Source organism: Mustelus asterias, chromosome 16 (genome assembly GCF_964213995.1).
Source record: "Mustelus asterias chromosome 16, sMusAst1.hap1.1, whole genome shotgun sequence".
Taxonomy (NCBI): domain Eukaryota; kingdom Metazoa; phylum Chordata; class Chondrichthyes; order Carcharhiniformes; family Triakidae; genus Mustelus; species Mustelus asterias.
The window spans coordinates 7,561,804-7,588,398 of record NC_135816.1 but is presented as its reverse complement, the minus strand read 5'-3'; the positions used below and the strand labels follow the sequence as shown (position 1 = coordinate 7,588,398).

At 40.1% G+C, this 26,595-nt stretch overlaps 1 protein-coding gene across 1 annotated transcript in view; it reads left to right on the top strand.

The window, feature by feature from the left end:
* LOC144505587 (uncharacterized) overlaps nt 1–26,595 on the top strand; it is a 285,648-nt gene that overhangs the window by 224,232 nt on the left and 34,821 nt on the right. Inside the window, exons 3-4 of the mRNA XM_078231707.1 lie at nt 5,516–5,574; nt 10,155–10,384. Of these exons, the coding sequence (XP_078087833.1) occupies nt 5,516–5,574; nt 10,155–10,384 (289 nt within the window). The remainder of the gene's footprint in view (nt 1–5,515; nt 5,575–10,154; nt 10,385–26,595) is intronic.

The following is a 26,595-nucleotide window of genomic DNA, read 5'->3' as shown; positions in this document are numbered from 1 at the left end:
GCTGAGATTTTCCAGTATTTTCCATTTTTGTTTCAGATTCCAACATCTGCAGTATTTTACTTTTATCTTAGAATTGAACCCAGATCCCTAGCACTGTGAGGCAGCAGTGCTAACTACTGTGCCACCATGCCACCCTTAAAGAAATTCTTCTGCAAACTAATGGTATATTTGGACTTCGATGCATGGGTTTCTTTTAACCAACGCCTCATCGTTTATGATCTCTATATGTCTCATTTCATTAACCAGGAAATATCCTAAGATGAGTTCAGAGAAAATGGAGGCTATCTTTGTCCCTATTTTGGAATCCAATTCCTTGTAAATTTATAAGATGTTTCAGAAGGATAGCTGGGTTTGGACTGTTAAGTGCAGTACTATTTCAAATGTCAGGGAAAAGGCTGTTCAGCATTGACTGCTCATCTCTAACACCAATATATCCTATTTGGTGAACAGTTTGGAGTTTTGCTTGTGAATAGAAAAATAGAAAACCCTTCAGCAGCAGAAACTCTGTTCTAGAGCAACCTTGAAATTCCACGAGGAATGCACCAAACTGAAGGAATGGATGTAGATGAAAAATTACTCTCGTGTTCCGAGATGAAGTGCCTCTGAAACTGCAGAGGTTTGCTGTTCTACTGCATCAGGAACTGACTTACATAGTGTCCCAAGTGGATAATTGAACACCATCCCAACTGTAAATACAACTGACTGAGATTTTTGCAAACCCAGCAAAATGATTTCCGTGAAACTCTTTTGAAACTGAACTTACATACTGGTTACATACTGGTCACCAAATGGATTTTGGGCTGTGGACTCGTTCCCATTAGAATATCCACCTCAGTATCAAGAAAAAGTGGATTCCTTTCTCTACTAATTTAATCAGCCCACTGCAGATTTCAGGTGCGAATAGCATTGTGATTCACTTTAAATAGGGATTTTTATATTCCCTGTGTGCTGAAAAATAATGTCAGCATTTATATGCTGCATGATGATTCGAGCAGAATATATATTCTGCTGCTCTACTTTGTAGACTCATGTAATGGAGGCACTTTTACATATTCGCGTCTCTTGGTAAAATCATACAATGGGAAGGTCTACCCGTTATGTATGTTATGTGTATGTACAAGTGCAAGCTGAAGTCCAGAATGCTGGACTCTCATCCTTTGCAGCAATGTGATTACCTAGGTTGATAATGTGTTGCAAGGTGTTGATGTGCATAGGATTTGATAATGTTTTTCGAAGCCAATAGTTGGCATCTTCTCAACTCCACAATGAATTACTTTATTGTATTTCATGCCTTCAGATAGACCTCTTGAGTTGTTTTGTTTTTGGTAATTTAACTTTAGTGGATTTATTTTTCTTTTGTTTGTTATATTTTGCCATACATTGAGAATTTAAATTAAATATCTAATTTAGTTGAGTTCAACTCAGCTTTTTTCTGAATATATTTAAAATGGGTGAATAATAGTAAAATGTCAGAAGTGATATAAATAAAAGCCACTAAATTGCTTAATTGCTGACCTCAAACATTCTCATTTAAATTTCACAGCAAATTTGGTCTGGTAGGAGATTTTTTTTTTTGAAGGCTGAGATTTTTTTCAACAGTGGTGCCCCGCAATAACTTATAAGCTGTTTTCCTTCACTCAGAAGATTGTTTTTGCTATTATATTGAAGCTCATGTAATCTCTACACCTGTACAGGTTTAGCTGATATAGATACATTGAAAGTAAGTTATTCTGGCTGTTCCTATGCTGCAGGTATGTGTTTAAAACCAATACCTATGCTAAGGCTCCAGAAGACCAAAGTTATATTTCCAGCTCTTGGATCCAGGGAAAATGGAGTCAGGTGCTTGCAGACATGCACAACTTTTCACTCACTAGTCAATTTTCATGGTCAGAGAGAGATGCCTCTCCATTTGTCCAAGTGTTCAGAATAAATTACCAAACATTAAGTTTGATTACTTTCCAGGCCTTATTAACAATCATATTGAAGCTAATATGCAGCTAAAATGATGTGAGACTACCATGTGGAGACACACTCACAGTATATACTTTAAGCTGCAGTGATACTGCTGGTGTTCCATCAAAGTCATATCTATTTCTGAGAGGAAGCTGTCCCACACTACTTTGAGTACACACTAAATAGTCCAGCCAGAAGCCAGTTTAAAAGTGTGCAGGTAATCTGTTGATAAACTTTACTGTTACTTTAAATAATATGAGAAAACAGACATTGTCACTGACTCTACATCAATATTAAACAGCAACCACAGAAAGCATGCAATTTTCTTCATGCTCAAACTATGCATTATTCCACAGTATGACTGGATCTTCCTGGCTGGACGATACATTATCATTGCTATTCACAGCTCAGTTGTGCTATATAGTTCGTTTCAAGGCAAATCCAAAATCATGCCAAATGAATGCAAACTGCATATCACCAGAAAGTCAAATAATTTGTCAGAAGAAACCACAGTCAAGATTTGAGGAGATGAGGAATCAGATCATCTAAGCATCAGATTAACTATTCAGTTTCACACAATTTAGTTGAAAGTTTGTCATTAATTCACAAAGATGTGAAAAGTTGCACATTTTTTGTTCTTTCACCATTTTGCAGAATTGTGTGATGGTTAAAAAAGGTTTTCCAATGAACTGAATAATATTTAAAGGAATAGGTTCTCAAGCATGCACAAAGTAATTGCACTGAGTAGTGAAATGATATAGAAGCTAAATCATTAGAATTGGGATTGGTGACTAAAGAAAAACTTCAGGTGAAACGCTGCAAGAAAATGTTCCTAAGCAACAGGTATGTCGGAGGGTCCAAAGTACATTAGTAAATCCCAAATGTAACATTTTTAATTGACACAGACCTTTTTCAATGTAACATTAGGCATTCCATGATGTGAAAATAGTTTTAATACATTTAAAATATGGTTCTATTTCATACTGATTGAGTGGTGCTGAGTTTTGTTCCCTTGGTGTGATATAGTTCACTGAATAATGTCATCTCTGCATTTATAAATCAATTATACAACGTACTTTGCCCTTTTAACAGTAGTGTAAAATATGTAGAATAATTCTAACATGAAGTTCCCTAAATTGTGTTTAGATAGGAACATTGGCAACATTTCCTGAGATAGTCTTAGTGCACGTCTATATTACAGCTATAGGAAAATTGCGTACTACAGCTGCATTGTCTGAATCTTGTGTTTGTCCCTTACTTGACACTTTGCAGAGTCAATGTGTGAGCCCCTGGAAGGATTCTCAGTTAAATTAGGCCTTCAAATCTGATACAATCACAGTTTAAGATAAGAGGAGAAGCATCTTTGGTTTCACACCTAAATAAAACATGAGGGGTGTCAGTGCACCATTTGGACACATAAACACAGCGTGCTTGCTGTGACACCAAAGCTGGTGGTTTGACACTAAAGCTATAGATCTCAGACTAGAATATAAGAGCAACATTCAGTAGCGTGACATTCAAAGCACACAGTTGAACAAGAGAATGTCTGATGCATTCTGGTGTGATAAGATCAATCAGTTGTTGGTCACTTCCCCCCTAATGCTGGAAGCTGCTCATATTTAATCAGAGATCTGTAGTGTGCTATAAGATAGCATATTTCTGGCTGCTAGCCAATTCCTGATTCCTTTGTTCTAGCAATGAATTGATTTTCTACTTGGTTATTTTAATTGTGTCTGATGATACCTAGTGTAAATTTTAAAAATGCGTCTTAGATCACAATAGCAATGCCAATAACCCAATAAAATACTGCACTGTCATTGTATTGTTCTTCATAATTCACCTTTTATGTGGTCCATTTTGTTTCCTTAGACAGCAATATTTGTGATTTGTTTGAAAGATTGTCAAGATTGCTGGCTGTTAAAGAACTCAAATGTATTATTAAATATTAGCCAGTACCATTAGAGATCAGAATAAGATTGAGATCAATGTATTTTGCAGCCACGACCAATGGCAATCCTTATCATGATACTGGGATGTGTGAGCTTTTCGTTTAATTTTCACAACTTTTAAAGTTAAAAAATGCTTCTACAGAGCAACTGATCATGAACAATAAAGCAAGATTTTGGAGCTCTCTGATTTGGGTTTAAGTCCTATTGTTCAATGAAATGCGGTTTGTCAGTGAACATTCCAATATTGATGCCCCAAATAAAGATTACTCTGTGATCAAAATACATTAAGTAGATTATATCAATTAAATCAAAACTTCTCAGTTGAAAAAAAATATGAATTTTTAGAGGTATAAAATGTAAAAGCTAAGAAGTTATGATGAGGCTGTGTAAAATTTTACTGAATCTTTAGTGTATTTTGTGACTCCACACTGCAGGAAGAATCCTGGGACTTTGGAAAGGGTACAACACAAGTGACTCAGATTCTGTTAGCTCAGAGGCTTTACAAAGATGGCTTGAAAAATGCAGGCTCTTTATTGGAAGAATGCTGATTATGGGGCAACATAACAGAAAAAATTAGAATTCTGAAAAATTAGGACAGAGTAGTTAGAATACAGTAGCAGTGGTCGAGGAGTTAGGAATAATTTTAAGCCATTGGTTTAAGCAAAAAGATTTAGAATAGAGCCCAAGATAACCTTTGTTGTGCAAGGGGTTTTGAAATTGGAATTGATTTCCTGGGCTATTGATTAATGTAGAAATTATGTCAATGGGTAATATTTTCCTACAGGATTCAGGACGCTTACGTCAGGACCAAATGGGGGCCCTAACTCTGCACCTGCCAGTAGCCAGACCGGTGGAGATATTTTTCAGGAAACAATCCCCTAATTGGCTGTCTCCACCCTTGCTGTCCTATTAAGTAGGGCAAACAAATTCATAAGGCTACTGATCCAATTGCAGGGTTGACAGCTACAGCACCTTGCCAGAGGTGCTACAATTCCCACCTTAACTATTTAAATTGGGGCAAACTATATGCACCTGGCAATGATCCCAGGCCACACCTGCAAAACTTCCCCAGCACCTGGAATGAACAGGGTTCACCACAAGTTTCCATGCTCCTGGTCATCCCATCCTCCTTCCCCACACTCACCACCATGGAGCCAGGAACACACAGCCTAGTGTTAAAGAGCAGACTGGATTGGGGAATAAGGGAAAATGGGCTCCAGTGACATGGGAACAGAGAGATGGTAAATGGGATTTAAACTATGTTTTCACATAGAAGGTAAATACTGCAGTGAATAACAACAACAACAGAACATGCTGGAAAATCTCAACAGGTCTTACAGCATTTGTGGGGAGAGAATAGTGCCAACATTTCGAGTCTAGAAGGGTCTAAATAAATAGACTCTTTTGATGCTGTAACTTCTGTATATATCTATCTTAGGAGGAGTACTTTTGTAAATTTGTTTTCATATGAGCATTCAACAAGTTTTTCGTACAGAAAGATCAGTCCTTTGACTTTCCTTCCTCTTTAGATGCAACTTTCTTTGTGGGGTCAAAGTGGTAGATGACACTTAAGTAGAATATCATTCTAACCAATGTATTAATTTTCTTTGTAGGTCAAACAACCAAATGCTGACTGGCGTTTCTCACAGACTCACAGAGCTGAACTAAACAGGTATTTGTTAACCTTTTCTGATTTTCTGGAACTTGTTTTGTATACATTGGATTCAAACTTCATGGTTGTGGGTATTGTACAGGCATTGGTCATTTTTATTTATGTGTTCACGGGATGTGGGCATCACTGGCAACCCAGAAACCTTTGCCCATACCTAATCACCCTTGAGAAGGTGGCAGTGAGCTGACTTCTTGAATCACTACAGTCCATGTGATGTCGAGAGGGACTTATTAGAAAGGGAGTTCTAGGAGTTTGACCCAACGAAGATGAAAGATGGAGCACATTAAACACACTGTATGAACATGCCCTCAATGTTTTACAAACCTTGGTGATTTCGTCAGGACATTTGGCTGCTTTCTTAAACATCAACAATTCAGTCTTTCCTATTCCACTACCCTCTGGTGGAGTGCATAGAAACACTGCAGAATGGGGTACTCAGCCATTTAAACCTAACAAAGGCTAGGGTCTGACTCCCTGTTTGTGCTGTGTAAACTGGGGTAACAACAGGGATACCACAATAGTTTTTATGGACCCTAAACTAAATAGAAGACAAGAATACCACTTCTGGGCCGGAATTCTCCGACCTCACCCATTCCTGGGATTCTCTGATCCCGATGCAATGAATGGAGTTTTGGCTGAACCGAATTCTTCATTCTCACCGTCAGTGGTGGCAGGGTGAACAAGATTGGAGAATTCCACCTATGATTTCTATCTAGTAGCTGCTACTGGGAAGGGCATGTGTGAATGTCAACTGTGGGCAGCAGTGAGCTTAACTTTGAAGTTTCTAGTAGCTAAATAGTTCGTTAACATTTTTTCTCTAGGTGTGCGCATGAAGTGAGGGGGGAGTACTTTGAAAATGGTAAAAAGGATTGTTTTTAAAAAAAGGTAGCTGAGAGGAGTTTTAATTGAGATGTATAAAATTCTGAGGAGCCTAAATGGAGTGGACTGAAAGGAGCCATTTCCATTAAGAGAGGTCAATAACCAGGTGGCAATTAAAGTAATTGGTAGAGGATTCAAGAGGAGGTGAGGAGAAATCGTTTCACCCAGGAGGGTGAAATGAGTCCGAAACTCGCTACCTGACAGGGTGGTAAAAGCAAATGAATTACTTGGATGTGCACCAAAAGTGTCTTCACCTATCGGGCTATGGATCAAAGGCTGGAAAGTGCAATTAGACATTTTGTCCATCTGTGTTTGTGTCAGCTGCTTTAACAGCAAACCAAATAGTCTCACTTCCCTGCTCTTTCCTCAAATATTCAGCCAATTTCCTTTTGAAAGATGCTATTGAATCTGCTTCAACCACCTTTTCAGGCCTTGTATTCCAGGTTACTACAAGCTACTGGATAAAAAAAGAATTCCTCCTGTGTTTCTTATGCCATCGATCCTAAAGCTGTCCAGCCTGGTTATTGACCATCCTGCAAATGGAATCAGTTTCTCCTTATTTACTCTATCAAAACTCCCCATAATTTTGCCCTAAAATTCTCTGCTCCAAATCGAGCAATCGCAGGTTCTCTCTTCTCTCCGTGTAACAAATGTCTCTCATCACTAGTACTATTCAAAATCCCTTATTCATGATCTGATTCCAGTAATTAAGATAGCTCAGTGAATAGAAAAGTTGTATTGAATCATACAATCCTTACGGTGCAGGAGGAGGCCATTCGGCCCATCAAGTATGCACTGACCACAATCCCACCCAGGCCCTATTCCTGTAACCCCACATATTTACCCTGCTAATCCCCTGACACTAGGGTCAATTTAGCATGGCCAATCAACCTAACCTGCACATCTTTGGACTGTGGGAGGAAACCGGAGCATCTGGAAGAAACCATGCAAACACAGTGATAACATGCAAACTCCACACAGACAGTAAACTGAGTGCAGAATTGAAACCAGCTCCCTGGTGCTGTGAGGCAGCAATGTTAACCATTGTGCCACTGTGCGAGATATTACTTTAAATTATATAGCAAAAACTGGACAGAGTAAAAAATATCAGGAAATTCTGAAACTGAGATGCTTCATAGGAAGAATAATCAAGGTTTGAAATACAAATCTTGGTACAATGGCGGAGGGGAAACCCTGGAATGATTTTTTAAAAATGAAACACTGTGGGAGGGTTAAAATGTAAAATCCCTCAGGATGGAAAAGAATTAAAAGGGGCTAAATAGTTTTCCTTGTGAAAATTGTTTTCTCTAAAAACCATAATCCTGCGATCTTCTGCGTTAAATGAAAGGAAATTAAACTAAATTAATCTTTAAATAGCACCAAGTAAAATATCCCCATAGTAACAAAGTGATGATTAAAAGTAGGTTTCTTTCTATGCATCATCAGAGTAACTAAAAATGTGGCTCTCCAACAGATTTGAATACCATCTGGCTTGTCAATGGAGAAAAGTTTGCAATCTGTTGCTCGTGTTACATTGTAAAATTGTACTCCTGTACATCCTATTGGCCAGTTTAACCGACACAAAGAGGTTTGGATCAACATTTCTCCCAATTTGAATAGCTAATTCAACACAGTGTTACTCACTTTTCCAATTCCTGCTCCCAATCTGAGGATGCTTTCCATTACATCAGGTTGTCTGAAGATTATTTCAAATGGCATACCTAACATTTGCACTGGCTGTAGTTAAAGGGAAATCACCACTTTAAACTTTACTTCAGAAATTGAATGACATTGCACGTCTTGTAATGTGAAAAATGCTCATTAGTAGAAAGCGGATGTTTCCACTTACCTAGTCCTTTAATAAAAACAGACTGTGGAATGGAGGGAAAAAAATCAATTCCTGGACATAAAGGCACAGTAATATAGTGATGATATTTGTTCCAAAGCACATGCTTACAATTTAAAACTGTTTGATCTGTCAGCAGATGATGCAGATATAGCAAAGTACTATATAAAGTGGCAGTAAAACACCACATATTAATCCTCATTGTATAAATATTTACCTTTGTTTCCATCACTTACCCTGTATGGAATCTCCAAACAAGTTAAATAGAAAATGCCAGAAATAAACAGCAAGGCAGTTAGTATGGGTCGAGAGAAGAAGGATTAAGACTTTTTGGGTTTGTGATGTTGACCGACCTCCATGAATTTCCAGCAATTCCTGTAACTATTTTTAGCATTCAGTCTTTTATTTATGAGTTTCTTCATTCGGTGACCTGGATAATTCAGGGAATCTTTTCATGCACTGAATTAATTATTTTATAACGGGTACCATTTTCAGAAAAGATTGTTTGCGGATGATCTAGGTTCACACAATGGCCATTTACTCAAATCAGAACGAGTCACCACAGAACTACAGAACCCACCCAGTTCAACACTGTCAGAAGAGTATCTGGGGAGGAAGAGGAAGGAAGTAAAGCTTCCCCCTCCAAGTTTCATCCATTTTTCCCCCCAAAATGTTCACTCATGCTAATGTGCAGGATACACAGACCCCTCTGATTTTTCTCTATTCAACATTTTCACATAAGAACTTGCCAGTGTGCGTTGAAATATTCTTTATTGAATCATCGAACTTGCAGCCCATCATACCTGTGATAGCTCTTTAAAAAACTATCAAGTAGCACTACTCACCTTTTCTTTCAGCATAGGTCCACATTTTTTAATTTTCAACTACATAACTAATTCTCTTTTTATGCCAACCATTGGCACATATTGTAAATCATTAAAACCCACTACGTAATACAAATTCTCCTAATCTCCCCTTTAGCTATTTGACAAATATTTTAAGCCTGTGGTACCGAGCCTCTTATTTGTGGAAAATTCTGGCAAATACTCTCTGCATATTTTCCAAGGCCTTGGCATCCTTCTATAAGTGTGGTGCCCATAATTGGGCGCAGTACTCCAGCTGAGGACCAGTCAGTGATTGAGGAAGTTTTAGCATAAACTCCTTGCTTTTGGACTCGATGGCCAGAATTCTCCGATGTTGCCTTCAGCTGGGATTCTCCAGTTCCTTCGCTGTGAATGGAGATTTGGCTGAGTGCCAAATTCTCCGTTCTCACTTGCAGTGGCAGCAAGACGAGTGAGACTGGAGAATTCCGGCCTTTGCTTTTATGTAGAAAGCCGAGGGTCTCTCATGCTTTTATTCAAGAACTTGATTAATTTGTCCTGCTCCCTCCAAATTTGAGGGTCTGACAACCATTAATTTTCTAGTCACCAAACTTTTGAGGTTGTCTAGAATCTTGCCCCATCTTAAAAATGACAAATGCTTGCATTTATATAGTGCCTTTACAACACAAAACACAGCACCTAAGCTTATAAAGGGACATCAGACAGGTGAGTGGAACCTTGGAAAAAGTGATAGTTTTAGGGAGCATCTTAAAGGAGGATAGAGTGGATGAGAGGTGAGCTTTAGACAAGGATTTACAGCATTCGAAACAATGGAAAACTGCGCCTTCAGGAAATGAGCAAGAGAGTTTGGGGAAGGGAAGAAATTTGGGGAAAATAAATCCTTGATTTGAAAGGACAATGGAAGAAGAATTCATGATGAAAGTTAAAATCCTTAATTACATCTGGTTTACTCATCTGTGGTTTTCACACCTTCTTCAGCATGTCCACTGACTGTGTCTCCGTTGTTTCCACAGTACTCAGTATCTAGAGGAGGAAGGAGTGCAGCGTGATATACAGCGTGAAGCCCAGCGAGAAGTGCAGTGCGACGTGCAGCGTGAAGTACCACGTGACGTGCAGTGTGAGGTGTCCCGGAATATTCAGCGCGAGGTTCAACGTGATGTGCCGTGCGATGTGCCACGTGTTGTCGAGAAAGACCCTGGTGGACCAAGGAAACTAATGTGTGCGCGGCCTGCAGCCATCCCTGGTCAGTGCTGGACAAATAGCAACATTCATGTTGGAGTCTACTGTTCAGATAGGTCAAAATTAACCTTTCTCAAGTATTTTCCTCTTTAGAAACAGAACAGAAAGATATGCTGATTTCCCGACTTGCCATGAGTATCTAGAACATAGAGAAATGAGCAATTAGTGTGCTGGACATAACAGACTTGGAAGTCATGCTGTGCGGATATTAGCATAAACCCACAGGGTCTATTTCCATGAAATTTTTTTCTCCATCTTCTTAACAGAAATGATATGGTATTTAAAATAAGCCATTAGCATTTCTGTTAACATAAAGGAATATCATACACTCGTACTTCAGTCACAGAATTTCAAGATTCTCACTGCATAAGAAAAAATAATTAATGTGGCTTGTGAGAAAATGCCTGCAAATATAAGTTGGGAAAAAGAATGAAAATTGAGAACATCTGGTATGTGATGCGCTTTGTAAAAGAATAATTTTGCAACAAACCATTTTGATGTCAGGCCTCATAACCTGGAAGCAATCCAGGTATGAGAGAGTTCTGCATGTGGACTATGGCTGAAGGGTCCATTGTCATACTAATATTACACCCACAAAATAGACAAGGAGACAGGAATCAATGTCAACAATATGTGTAACAAAAGAGATTGGCCAGAATTCTATGATGTCGTACACCACGCCACCGCTGTCAGCGAGAATGGAGAATTTGACACTCAACCAAATCTCCATTTATAGCAGCGGGACTGGAGAATCCCAGACACGGGTGAGGTCAGAGAATCCCAGCCGCGGACGATGTTGGAGAATCCCAACCACGGACATGGTCAGAGAATCCTGGCCACAGGTGTGGTTGGAGAATCCCAACCACGGGTAAGGTCAGAGAATCCCAGCCACAGGCGGGATCAGAGAATTCCAACTATGGGCATGGTCGGAGAATTCCAGCCACAGGCATGGTTGGAGAATTCCGGCCAATGTGTTTGCATGAAATTCCTAGATATTACTTTAATCCATTTGTTAATCCATTCAACATCAACAGATGCATAACACATTTCACACTTGGCAATTTTATCACCAAAATACTGAAAATATGCAATATCAAAGGGCATTTGAAAAAGAAAGAAAGGCTCTCCAACCAAAACACAAAATATACTTTGAGTCTTGGAATTAGTGAGATACTGAAGTACAAATGATTAATGCCTTCATCTCAAATTTCTCTCTCTGCTCTTTTAGGGAAGGCTGTACAATATAATTTACTTTAAATAGGTTATTGCCTTCACTAAAATACCATTAAATGTGTAAAACATTTGTGCATTGGTATTTCACTGTGGGGGCCTTTGTTTCCTTGAGTAAGTGGTTTATTCTGATAAAGAACAAGCAGGATGTAAAGGGGTCTGGATTTGTTCCAAATGCACTTCCTCCTTGATAAATAAGAAGAGAACATAGATCTAAAGAAAAATCTTCAGCCCCATAAAATTATACTTAGTCAATATTTTCCAAATAAGGCAGTGATGTCAACCTTTGTGTGCTATTTTTGGAAATAAAAGGAACACAATGAACTCCAGAGCAATTTACAGGATCCTGCAAACACAAAGTAGAAACACATGCTGTATTTCTACATCTGGAGATTGGTCTGAATCTCAGCTGGAACAATTTAGGGGCCGGTTAAAGGGTGTTCACTCTCTCCAGTAAGTCACACAAATTGTATCAGTTTTGTTGCTGAAATCCTTGTCAGACCCATTTCTACTTGCCAGGGACTAAAACTGATGTTGTTATCAGTATAAGCCTCCCTATCTAAGGTATCTATTCCGTTGTTGGGCTAACTCAGTGCCTGCATTCTTTGAATTAGAAGATCTCGATAAATTTTGCTTAAGAACATGACTTTCAGAATCAGGAAACATTATTTGTTCTGCCTAGCAATGTCTTCTGTACAATCATCCTGATGCAGCACACCCCTTTATTCCTCTGTGGGAAAAGAGCTACAGAAATATTCCCCAATTCCACAAAAGATAAGAAGGAAACTGAACGGGAGGAGTGTAGAAGGTGAAATCGCAAACTGAATTGTAGCACTGTCATAAAGAATGGAAAATATTGTAGCAAAATTTACTCAAGAAATGAGTTTGTACCATTTTCCTTGTTATTTCCATATGGAGGTGAGTCATAGCTGTATTCCCCATTCTCTGGAATATAGGCTGAAAATGAGGCCAGATTGAGCTTCATAGCACAATTGTGCTTTTACGGAAGTCTGTGGTGCACTAAGTTATGTCCTGTTTAATCGTGGAAGATGAAATGGCATGATCTGCACAACATAATTGAAACCAGTCTAATTACTAGCATCAATCCAAACCCGACATGGCTTACTTCCTTGAGTTAATAGACTCATAATGAAAGGCTGATCAAACATGGGTCGAGCAAAAAATCTCCCACACTCAACTGGTTTCCATTAAAACTCAGAGTGCTAGTGCAATGCGTGAAGCAGCATTAATATCCTATGCTGTAGGATATGTTGCTTCATGAACTTGTGCACATAATCTCTCCATTGATGGTGACATCAATGCCAGTTATGCCACTGGGAAGGGGGTAATAGGGGCTGAAGATCACACCCAGAGGAGTTGGGCAAAGGCACAGGAACCTGGTGGTAGAATCATTGGGGATTCTCAAGCATCATTTCATGGGCAGCTTCAAAGCAACAGTGCTGGAGACCAGGGAGCAAGTTACCTGTGGTAACAAAAACAGAACATTCTGGAAAATCTCAGCAGGTCTGACAGCATTTGTGGAGAGAGAGCAGAGCTGATGTTTCAGATTCCAGCATCTGCAGTAATTTGCTTTGATTTAAAGTTACCTGAGGTGTTGGTCATGATTGACATTGTCGGCCTCATCGCTGTCTTTGTGTTTATCCTACACAGTTGAAGATGACCATGACCTTGAATTCAGTGAGTTAAGTTTCAGGTGTAACGTGCTCAAAGCTGACCAATCAGTCAAATTTGAGCGCAAAACAACCTGTCAGATGTGGGACAGACATGTATTGTTGGTGCAAAAGAGGTGCTTGCAACTCTGGCTTTCTGATGGCCAATGCGATAATGCTCTGTTCATTGGAGGTGGGGCCTTTGCTGATAAGATCATATAATATAGAGTGATCCTGTGCGAGGCTCGCTTAAGTTAGCAGGCATAGTGGACCTCAAGTCAAGGGGCATAGATCAGCTAGATAGTCAATATCTTTTCCCAAAGGTAGGGGAGTCTAAAACTAGAGGGCATAGGTTTAAAGTGAGAAGGGAGAGATACAAAAGGGTCCAGTGGAGCAATTCTTTCAAACAGAGGGTGGTGAGTGTCTGGAACAAGCTGCCAGAGTAGTAGTAGAGACGGGTACAATTTTTTCTTTTAAAAGGCATTTAGACAATTACATGGGTAAGATGAGTATAGAGGGATATGGGCCCAATGCAGATAATTGGGACTAGCTTAGGGGTTTAAAAACAAAAGGGCGGCTTGGACAAGTTGGGCCAAAGGGCCTGTTTCCATGCTGTAAACCTCTATGACTCTAAGTTTCTGGGCAATGTTGAAATTTTTACTGAGAACTTCAGGTTGTCCTTAAAGCACTTTTCCTGGCCTCTATCCCAACATTTCCTTTCAATTAGCTCGAGATAGATAAGCCTTTTTGACAAGGGCTCCTCAGGCATTCTGGCAACATGTGCTGTCCATATTATCTGAGTTCTCCTCAGCAGATTGTGAGTGCCAGGCATGTCAGCCAGGGAGAGAATCGCAGTATTTGGAACCTTGGACATCTGACACTCACAGCCAGCGTCTAAGCTTTAAGCTGAGCCAAAACAGAATTCAATGTCTTTTATGCAGAACCATGAAGCAGATGTCACGAGATAAACTGCACAAAAGAAAATGTTGCAGGTGAATTTTTACATATATAACTAGTGTGCATAGCCAAATTTTAAACATTCTCAAATGGTTCACTCCACTCACTGGAAAGCAGAACTTGATTTTGGACCTATTTAATGCTAGAATATATGTGTCAACTGGCATCTTGCACTAAGTTTGGCCAGCATTTGGAATCTGCTGAGTGGAACTCTTCACATATGGACAAGCAGACAGATCCAGGACTCCACTCTGGTGTGAAGCAACATGGGAGCTGGCAGCTAAATTCAGGAATTGCAGATTTGTGAGATATTCCACACACTCTGTGTTGGTGATTGTTACCTGTAACGGAACCTACCTCTCATCACACATTGACAACACAGCAGTAATTCTGCCACATTCACTTAGCAAGAACTCTGTGATTATAGTATAAGTGCTTCTCAATTCAGTCATTATCTAATCTGAGAGTGGAGCCTACTCCAGCTCCTAATTTTCGTGTGCTCATTGCAAGGACATCATGAGTCATGGAGGGAAGACAGGAAAGTGGAGTTATGGCCACAATCAGATAAGCCATGGTCTTATCGAACATGAGGGGCCAAATGGCCTACTGCTGCTCCTAATTCCTGTGTTATTGTGTTCTTATGCTGTTCAGTACAGATGGGTTTCCTAGCTGAGGAAGTTTGTTCTGCTACATTTTGATCCTAGTTTGGGTCTTGACATACGATTACATCCCACAGGAAGGATTTAAAATCAGAATGTAGGGAGCAAAGATGGAGCGAGGCTTGGCCCATCTCAAGGCCCCCGCCACATTTAGATCAAAATTGCAATTTGTGTTTTATGTACATGATGATAACCAACCTGCATGTTACAGTGGCTTCCTGCCTTAAATGGGTTAGCTCATGCTGCCCATTCTGGGACTCTGTCCAAGATGATGATGGCTGGAACATCACCGTTAGTTTGACAGCAAGTGACCCATTTTCAGGTTGCTACCATAGTAACCGGAAGGGAGTTAAAATCAGGCCTCACATGTATAGATGCACAATTCAAATCACATCACAGCAACATTAAACTTGTATGAAGAATATATTAAAGTGATAAGGAAAATCAGGGGACAAGGTTATCTCAAGATTAAAGAGAATCTAAACCTCCCTAGACATAGGCCAAACCAAGCTCCCTTTTATTCTTGTTGTGTCTCTTTCTCCCATCCCTATTTATAAGCACACTCATCTTTCAAAAGTTACCTGACCTGCATAAATCTCCCTGTCCCAGATAAGTCCCAACGAGTTAGTTGCTCCATCAGTTGCTGAGACAAATCTTTTGCTTATTTTATTATTTTATTTTGTTTTATTTTATTACAATGAAGCAAGCAAATGTCCAATCCCATCCAACATCCTGATAAATCTCCTCTGTACAATCACATACTTCCTATCATGTGGTGATCACAGCTGCACACAGTACTCCAGCTGTGGCCTCACCAAAGTTCTGTACAACACTAACATGACCTCCCTACTTTTGTAATCAATGCCTCGATAGATAAAGGCAAGTGTCCCATGTGCCTTTTTTATCACCCTACTAACATGTCCTTCCACCTTCAGCGATCTATGGACAAACATAGGAAGGTTCCTTTGTTCCTCAGAACTTCCTAGTGTCACGCTGTTCATTGAATACTTCCTTGTCAAATTACTCTTTCCAAAGTGTGTCACCTCACACTTTGTAGGTTTAAATTCCATCAGCCACTTATTTTCCCATTTGACCATTTGTCTATGTCTTCCCATAGCTCTAGACACTCAGCCTCACTGTTAACCACCCGGCCAATCTTTGTCATCTGCAAACTTACTGATCCTACCCCCCACATAGTCATCAATATCGTTTATACAAATGACGAATAATAGGGGACCCATCACAGATCCCTTTGGTACACCACTGGATGCTGGCTTTCAATCATTAAAGCAGCCTTCTGTCATCACCCATTGTTTCCTACATCTAAGCCAAGCTAATTCTGTACAAATGTCACAACATCTCAAAAAAAAACAAATTTATAGCAAGACTACTTTGTTTTCACGTATTATGAGGCAAACACGATATTCCCTTCTCCCTCACGTTTACAGCCTGTATATTAACAGAAAATACCAGATATACTCAACAGATCTGACAGCAACTGTGAAAAGAGTTAATGTTTGGGGTCAGTATGAATCTTCTCCAGAGTTAAAGAGAGGAAGAAATGCGATAGACTTCATACAATGGAAGAGGGGAGGGAGCATGTGAAGTAAAATAGGTCAGTGATAAGTGGGAGCTAGGAAATATTGTAACAAAAATGTGTAGGGCACAAGACAGAGAAAGCGTTAATGGCAGTGAGAAGGACTATGGAATGTGCTAATAGTTGCATTAGTTAATGGTAGTGTGAGGGGAAGATGTGTTTTGTGGTGGCATCATGCTGGAGTTAGCAGAAATGGCAGAGGGTGATCCTTTTGTGTATGAAGGCTGGAATCTGGAGAATTCAGATCTGCTGAGTTTTTCCAGCATTTTCGGTTTTTATTTCAGATTTCCAACATCTGCAGTATTTTATCTTTATTTTAATGTATCTGAGAATCAGGGATCTGTGTGAATGGTCAAAACCATCATTAGCAGCATCAGAGAGCTAAGCGATGGGTGTTATCCATCATCTCTGAATGGGGATTGGGTGAGGCTGCAGATGCAGTACATAAACAGTCAGACATACTGCAAAACGTTAAGACGATCTGTCGCCATTTAAGGATTGTGTTATAAGGTATTTGTGAAATCACTCAGGTTCTCTTTTAATGTAACATGTGGCAATGGCAGAGTTTTGGATGTTTGAGCCCATTGTGTTGAATACATTTTAATGTCGAACATGCTTGCTGTCAAATGAAGATGAGTTTTTGTTGAGAAGAATCAAGTTAATTAATTTAATACATCATGTTCAGTCCTCGATTCAAAGGGACATTTTAGTTGCCTTAGCTGTCTTTGCTGTGCTGATTCTGGAGTTAATTTGCTTTGGTTATTCTCAACAACCTCTTTATAGCCCTCGTGTCTGTGTCATTGACAACCGTCCTTTTGACAGACATCACTGCAGCGTCACAAGGGAGAAGGAGGACACAGATGGTTCACGCATGGTTTAGGCTTCAGTTTTTAAAAAATATCAACCATGGTTGAGTAGTTAGCACGCACACCTCAGAGCCACAAGATTATTGATTCAAATCCCGCTTCAGAGACTTAATCACATAACTTTGGCTGATGCTTTGTGAGGTGCTGAGAGAGCACGGTGCTGAATTTCAGATGAGACATTAAACAGAGGCTATGTGTGCCCTCTCAGTGAATGTAAAGATCCCTGGCACTGTTCAAGGGCAGGGGAGATCCTGCAGTGTCAAGCTCAATATTTATTGCTCAATAAACATCACTAAAGATTATCTGCAACTAAAGAGATGAACAGACTATCTGGTCATCGCTGTTCGTTGGACCTTGTACACAAACTGACTGCCGCACTTTACTACAAGTCTCCACACTTCAAAAGCATTTCATTGTCTGTTAAGCACTTTGGACATCTTGAGGTTGTGATATACTCCATGGAAATACTTTGCTTTCTTTATGAATCGACTCACTTACTCTTATTATGGGCATAACTAGAATAAAGATTTGTACAGTTTAATGTAAAGAAAGATGGGCATGTGGTCACATGAGTAGCTGTGTTACTTTGTGTGTGACTGTGTGGCGAGGACAGTAGATGTTTTCTAAGTGGGCTGAACTCAAAGGCCAGTTATGGGGACATTACAATTGGCCTCGAGGCCTGTGCTCTAGAAAAGGAAAAGCCAATCTTATTTAGAGATCGGTGTTGGAAAGTGAAAGGGTTTGCAGATTTTAGTTTGTACTCCATTGTTAAATACATTTAAAGGCTGAGAAAATATGTGGGGTGGGCAGGAAACTTGAGCTGAAACCCAAGGTCACCCATGATCATATTGAATGGCAGAGCAGGCTTAATGGTCCATTCCTGCTCCTATTTTGTGAGTTTTGAATGTTGCTGTGTTTGGGTGAGAACAATTTCATACTGAGTTTGAGATGCCCTGCACAGTTGAATAGATTTTTTTTAAGCACTGTTGGAGCTCATCACCAATCGGGTTAGGTACTACATGAATTTAAAGCCCATTTGAACTGTATTGAGGCAGTCTCTTCAGAAGCAATTAGAAAAAAATCAAAAATCTGGCACAAAATCATAACCACTCAATATAAAAAACCTAACTACAATTTCTTGACAAAAACCCATCTTGCAGGTAAAGGCCCAACAATTTATTTTAGATTACTTCAGTAGAAAATTATAATCAAATGAAAAAATGTGCTGAGAAATTGTTTTTTAGTTTATACCCATTTATTTTCATTTAAGCACATCCCCTTCCTTTTTCCCACCTAAGCCCCCCCCCCCCCCCCCCCCAGCCCAGCCCAATATCCTGCTGTAACAGCCATGTCAAAATTAGAACCTTGGCTGAAGGATGTTCACTGATATATGAGGGCAGTCAAACCCCAGCCAAAGCCTAACTCTGACCCAACAGCAATAGACCCAGTGTCCACCAGGGGTCAGTGCATTGAGATTGGGAGCAAGGGCCTGGGCTGATTTTTTTTCAAATAGTCGTTTATGGGATTTGGGCATCATGTGTAAAGCCAATATTTATTGCCCATCTCTAATTGTTCTTCAGGAGGGCCCACAAACTAAACCTGGAACTTACCTGATCATTACAGCTCTGCATCACCATTCACACTTACTCAATTCGCCATCAAAAGGACGGGTGCTGGGAGAAACCAGCTTTCTCATTTTAAACAGCTGCACCTCCTTGGCACGCAATTTCAATTAGCACCTTTAACGCTAAAGCACTTTGGGCAACAATAGATTTGCATGAGAAATTAAATTACAGTTGCCGGTATCAATGCAATATCGTTTACAGTCAACATGACAATTATGCAAAAACATCAAGTAAAACTGAAGAATGTTTAATACACTTATAGCTCGTAACAAGCTAGTGTTCAATGGCAATGCCAAGCTTTTATCATTTGTGGAGAATTAGAAAATAAAATCTCTCAGAAAAGTATAGCATGATAAACCTACAGCCTCAAATCCTGTATAATATATACACTTGAATTGTATCATTGTCCCTTTAAAATGTTATGGTTACACCATAGGTTTCATTTCGAGTGTGAATATAGTTCAAACTGACATACAAACATAGGAATCAGGTTAGGCCATGCAGCAGACCATTCAAATCAATCATGCTGATGTATACTTCATCTTCATTTATCTGCCTTTGATTGACATCCTTTAATAACAAAACTCTGTCGATCACAGGCCTGGAAATTTCCCCTAACCCCGAGTTTCAGATTTCCATGTAGCAGAAACTACTTCCTACTAGCTCCACTGAGCTGATGTTAAGATTGTGCTCCCTTGTTCTGGATTCCTCAAATCAGAAGTAATAGCAGTGGCAATGTGGGTATGAACTGGTGAAAACCAGAACACAATGTACAAGTTCCTTTTGCACCTGCTCAGCTGTACGTGCTTGCTAGTCAGTGACAGATACTGGGTGAAATGTTTTAAATGAGCGGTGAGTGAGCTGTCTTGTTAGCACTTAATTAAAATTTAAAACGTGACAGTGCTTCCAGCATAGTGATTTGTTAAACCTGATTTTTTTTTTACGGTTTATGAAGTCACATTGCAACCAATGCAAAGATTGGAGATGAAAGCTGAAACCTTGTCTTTTATTTTTTTTAAGGAGGGGTGGGAAATACATTGCCCACTGTCCCCAATATTGCGACACACCCAGGCGAGGCAACGAACAGGCTAATCTTAATGGGTGGACATCTTTCCCATATCTTTTTTTCAGGGACAAACCTCAGCCAGATCCACTATCAGGGCAGGTGAGACAGAAGGGGATCGGTCCCTGACAGTGAAATACGTGGTGGGTAGAACAAGGTTTTCTGGTGTGATGAGGGAAAGACAAACTGCGCATGTCCTCCCAGAGGAGAGTTACTCCTTTCTGGTTCACAAGGGCACCAAAAGAACTAAGGGACATTGATTTCTGGGCATCTTCTGGCCAATGATCTCCCTCCTAACAACTCCATCCTGATAGGGAATCTGTCACTGTCTCATTGTCAAGCTTCCAAATAACCTTGCAGATCAGGTCATAATGATAAAATTGGGTCCCAATCTGCACGTTTAAATGAGCCAACTTGAGTAAGATTTAATTGAAAGAGCAGGTCAGCCTCAGGATGCCGTGGGAATGCAGCAAGATCACAGAGGGGGGTCAGATGCCACCCTCATTTTAACTGTCCTCTCCTGCCCAGTTGCCACCAGATGTGCGTAGTTCAGGGTCCTGAACTCGCAGCAAGCCAGAATGTACAAACCAGAATGTTTTTCATAGTGACAAAAAATCTGCAGGAAAACCCCTGCAAGAGCAAGCTGAGGCAATGCCCCAAAGGTTCATCTCATCTGCAAAACAACTGATAGCCATATGTTATGTCAAAACTGATCTAATCTTTGCATTAATGGAAGTGATTATCTGGGCTTTGTTTATATTTAGCGTTAAACGCCACACACCATGATGCCACAAAACAATTCATTTTGTTGCATGCAACAAATAAAGCCTTGGTGTTAAAAAATTAATTAAAATTGCCTTTTATAGTTTCCAAACACACTCATTGCATATTTCCCTCACTGAGGCATCTTGCAGTGTTCGTCAACAATTCCATTATTGTTCTAAAATTCAAATGCTGGGATGATAAAAAGCTAAACTAGCTAGAACTTGAAATAAAAAAGAGAAAATGCTGGAAAATCTCAGCAGGTTTGGCAGCAACTGTGGGGAGGGAAACAGAGTTAATGTTTTGAGTCTGTCAAGCCAGACAGACTTGAAATGGTAACTCTGTTTCTCTCTCTACAGTTGCTGCCAAACCCTGCTGAGTTTTTCCAGCATTTTCTGTTTTGTTTCAGATTGCTAGTATCTTCAGTATATTGCTTTAATATTAGATAGAAATTCAGTCTTGTTCTGTCCAGTAATTCCTATGTTTTGATGAAGATATCGCAAGCTTCTGTGTTTTCGCTTACTCTAAGTACAAAATTATTACTGATATTATTCTTCATGATGCCAGTGTCCCTTTAATATTTGAGTACAACTTTTCATTTGAAGACTGTGTAAGAAAATACCAGAATTGATTCGGGGGGAATTTTCAAAATGTCAGAGAACATTAAAGAACTAATTTTTTTACACTGTTAGAGGAAGATCAGCTTGAAAGAAATAACTTACTTCTTTTATAGCACCTTCCACAACATCAGGGTGTCCCAAAGCATTTTATAATAAATGAAGTGCTTCTGAAGTGTAGTCACTGTTTGTAATTAAGAAACACGCTACCCAATTTGAGCACAGCAAGCTGTGGAATGTAGCACGCTGTTCGCTGGTGGCGGGATCCTCTGGTCCCACCGCTGTCAATGGGAATTCCCACTGAAGCCACCGCACATCATGGGAAATCCGAGGCAGGGGGTACGCTGCCAGTGGAACCAGAGAATCCCACTGGTGTGAATGCCCGGAGTGTGCCAGTCAGCATCTCCAAATATATCACATTTCCCCAGTATTGCACTGAAATGTCAGTCTTAGAAATCTTAGAAATCTTAGAAACCCTACAGCACAGAAAGAGGCCATTCGGCCCATCGAGTCTGCACCGACCACAATCTCACTCAGGCCCTACCCCCATATCCCTACATATTTGCCCACTAATCCCTCTAACCTATGCATCCCAGGACACTAAAGGCAATTTTAGCATGGCCAATCAACCTAACCCGCACATTTTTGGACTGTGGGAGGAAACCGGAGCACCCGGAGGAAACCCACGCAGACAGGAGGAGAATGTGCAAACTCCACACAGACAGTGACCCAAGCCGGGAATCGAACCCAGGTCCCTGGAGCTGTGAAGCAGCAGTGCTAACCACTGTGCTACCGTGCCGCCCACAAGTCTAAACCTTGTGCTCAAATCTCCAGAATGGAACATAAACCCTGTGACATCTGACAATCACTGAGCCCTGTATTTATTTGTTAGAATTGTTAGCAAGGAGGAAGTGAGTTTAGGTCACACTTGCCTGTTGTTTAGATATCCTGTAGCTGATGACTCATTTAATCGTTAAGCATTGCCTCCCAAGCTTAATTTTGTTATCTGACTATGACATGTTAATATCCTAATATTTTATTCGCACAAATTGAAGCACTACAAACTCATTGAGAATTGCATCTCAGAACAAAGACACTCAGGACCAGATGCACCTTGCTGAATGGCCCATTTGTGTACCCATTTGTCCATGGGAGGATTGCCAATCTTCCAGCAATCTTTAGGAATCGAAGGCTCATTTGCAGGATACTGTTATGAGCAACCTAGGAAATATATTACAAGGACAATACAAAAATTGTTATTTTAAAATGTAATTTGAACACTTGTCATTTACTGATATCAGCAATATTGGATGTTAGCTAAGAGGCTGTTTGATTGACAGTCACAAAACATCCAATCGGGGAATGAAGAATTTATTCACTTTCCAATTGGTGTGGGAAGGTTAGGGACCAGAAGGGTGGACTTGTTGGGTGAGGTATGGGTGCGAGGTCATGTAATACCTCCAGGAATATATCCAACCATGCACATGGTCCAGACATAACTGTCAATGTGGCTTAAGGACTGCAGCAGGGAGCTGCAGCACAGAACCTAATTATAAGTCGTACAGCTGAACGTGGGCTGGCATGAAAGGAAAAGAAAGAGATTCAATTTCCTTCCTGTTTCCTTGGCCTCCTCGGATCACTCAGCAGTCTGGCTGCAGGATGTGAACCAGTCTGGAACTCATCAGCGCTTTGTTAGGCACTGACAGCTTGTGTACGAGTATTTTCATTCAGTGCCTTGACAATTCTGTCCTCATTTAGCATGTCTGAGTGCGAGAAGCAGCCAGAATCTGGGATGTGTCTAAACTCTGACATCTCAGATAAATTAGCTGCACTTTGCTTATTACAATCCATGTATCATTGTTGATTTGAGAAATTGATTTTCCCATAAGTAACTTTGCCAATTATAATAAAACACAAACATTGTCTTCCATGAAAATGTCTGATAGCTGCCTCAAAAATTAACTCTTACAGCTACAACTGCAACATTTATTGTGTTCTTGGATCTGCAGAATTCACGTTAATTTTGCAGATCAAGGGTTAAAATTTACTTTGACCGCCCAACATTCAAAGATTTGTATGCAGTGACAGTGCTGCTTATGAGATTATGGAGGACTGATTCAATTTAGACCATAAGATCATAAGAAATAGGAGTAGGCCATTCAACCCTTCAAGCCTGTTCTGCCATTTAGTAAGATCGTGGCTGATCACTAAGTCCACTTTCCCGCCTTCCCTCTGTAACCTTTAATTCTCCAACTGATTAAAAATCTTTCAGTTTCAGCCTTGAAAATGTTCATGGAACTCAGCCTCCACAGCTTCCTGGAATTCCAAAGACTCACTGCTCTTTGAGAGAGGAAATTCTTCCTCAAATCCATTTTAAATGAGCTCCCCCTTATTATGTGACTATGCCCCCGGGTCCTACAATCTCACACGAGTGGAAACATCCTCCCAACATTTACCCTGTCTAACCCCCTAAGAATCTTGGCTGAAATGGCCAGAAAATTCCAGCCCTTATACATCACAATCACATCACACCTCATTCGTCTGAACTCCAAGGAGCACAGACCCAACCTGTTTAATCTTTCCTCACATGACAGTCCCTCCATACCCAGGATCACCCTAATAAACCTCCTCTGTATTGCCTCCAATGATAGTATATCTTTCCTTAAATAAAGCAACCAAAACTACACACAATATTCTAAATGGGCCCCACTAATACCTTTACAGTTGCAGCAACACCTCTTGACTTTTATAATCCAACCCCTTGAAATAAAAACCAACATTCCATTTGCCTTTCCTATCAACTTCTGCACCTGTATGCTAGCTTTCTGCATTTCATGAACAAAGACCCCCAAGCCCCTTTGTGCTACAGCTTTCTGCAGTCTGTTTCCATTGAACTAATAACCCACCTTCTCATTCCTTCTTCCAAGGTGAACGTTCTCACATTTTTCCACATTGAATTCCATTTGTCAGTTTTCTGCTCACATAATCTCTCAATATCTCTCTGTAAACTATTTACATACTCCTTACAACCACAGCCACAAATTTGGCCACAGTGCATAATGTTTCTTCCTCCAAATCATAAATATATATTATGAAGAGCTGAGGTCCTCGCACTGATCCCTGTGGCACTCTATTGGTTACTACCCATCAATCTGAAAAACTCCCTCTTATCGTTACTCGCTGCTTCTTGTTAGTCAGCCAGCCCTCTATCCATGAAACACCATGAGCACCTATCTTGCATACATTTCAAAAAAGTGCCTATTTAAAAACCACGTTTCACATCTTCTTTCTGTACTGTGTAAAAATCCAAAATATACAATGGCCTGAACTCTACCACCTCGCCCGCCCCGGAATCCTTGCGGGCGAGTGTCCCACAATGGAAATCTTCATTGACCTCAGGCGGGATCTTACGGTGTCACCTGAGTGAGGCCGTAAAATCCCGCACAATGTATCTAAAAGAAAACAGTGTAAAGTTCTCACATGCCCGTATCGTGCTGATGTAATGTGTTGATCTTGGTTCCATAACATCATTGACATATCTTGTTTGTGATTTGACCGACCTCTTACAAATAATTTTTATTCCCATTTTTCTATCATAGTTGGGACAAAGTAAACCATTTTGATATAAATGTGATTCATTGTATGAAAAGATGCCAAAGCTTCATCAACTTGGAAAACGATAAAAGGCAATTTAAAAGGGCAGCTATTGGGAAACTTTTCCATTACACAAGTTGGAAGCCGACATTACAAAATAAGCTTTTGTTTTCTGTTTCAACTGCAAGGCAATTTTAGTTTTCTAATCATGAATGGTTCTTTTTCTATTTTGCTGAGGACATTTGGAGTATTTACTTAGACTTACTGGCACTGGTATGAGACAGCAAGCTCACTGATTGTTCTAGAAATCCAGCCAGCTACTCTGGAAAATTATGTCAGGGGGATTTAAGTTATGGTATTCAAATACTTTGGAAATGACCTGCATTTATATAAGCACAGCAAAACATCTCTGCATGCAACAGGGGACGTGAGAAAAAAACATCCTCCAGGCCAATGAACTGTCAATTAGGAGGGGTGAACAAACAGCTTGGTCAGAAGGACAGGCATTAAGGGGATTTTAAAATGGGAGAGGGTGGAGAGCTAGAGGATTAGGCAGTGAATGACAGCGAGATGGCAAAATCATGGCTACTAATAGTGGGCAAAAGGAGGCTGGCAGAACGCTGGAGTCAGACAAATTAAATGTGGAATTATGTCAAATCCACTTGATGTAGACTGGGACTATACTCATTGGAATTCAGAAGAATGAGGGGAGATTTTATAGGAACATATAAGATTATGAAGGGAATAGATAAGATAGAAGCAGGGAGGTTGTTTCCACTGGCCGGTGGAACGAGAACTAGGGGGCATGGCCTCAAAGTAAGAGGGAGCAGATTTAGGACTGAGTTGAGGAGGAACTTCTTCACCCAAAGAGTTGTGAATCTGTGGAATTCTCTGCCCAGTGAAACAGTTGAGGTTACCTCATTGAATGTTTTTTAAAGCAAGGATAGATATATTTTTGAACAGTAAAGAAATAAAGGGTTATGGTGAGCGGGCGGGTAAGTGGAGCTGAGTCCGTGAAAATATCAGCCATGATCTTATTGAATGGTGGAGCAGCTCGAGGGGCCAGATGGCCTACTCCTGCTCCTAGTTCTTATGATAATTTGTTCCCGCATCTCATCTCTTCTCCGCAAGACACTAATTCATGTTGAGATCTGCTTCCATGGGGAAAATTTAATCCCATATCTCATCTTAGTGGCGATTCTACATAGGTAGGTGTCAAGCTATAGATTGTAAGCATTGGCCTCTATGATTGAATAGCCCACTGATACTCCTACATAGAATTGCCTTGCATGTAGAAAATTAACACATTAATGAATTTATGGTAGGCTAATGATCTGGAGATATAAGTTCAAATCCCATCATGGCACCTGGACAATTTAAATTCAGTTACACGAATCTGGGATACAAAACTAGTTTCAGTAAATGTGACCATGAGACCAACAGGTTGTCACTGCAATCTAGAGGAGGAAAGTCCTTACCCAGTCAGATCTATATCTGACCTGAATCTTTTGGTTAATGGTGTCTCGCTTCCGGCTATCTGAAAAGTCGGATGTGCTGCAAGTGCTGCAAGCGCTG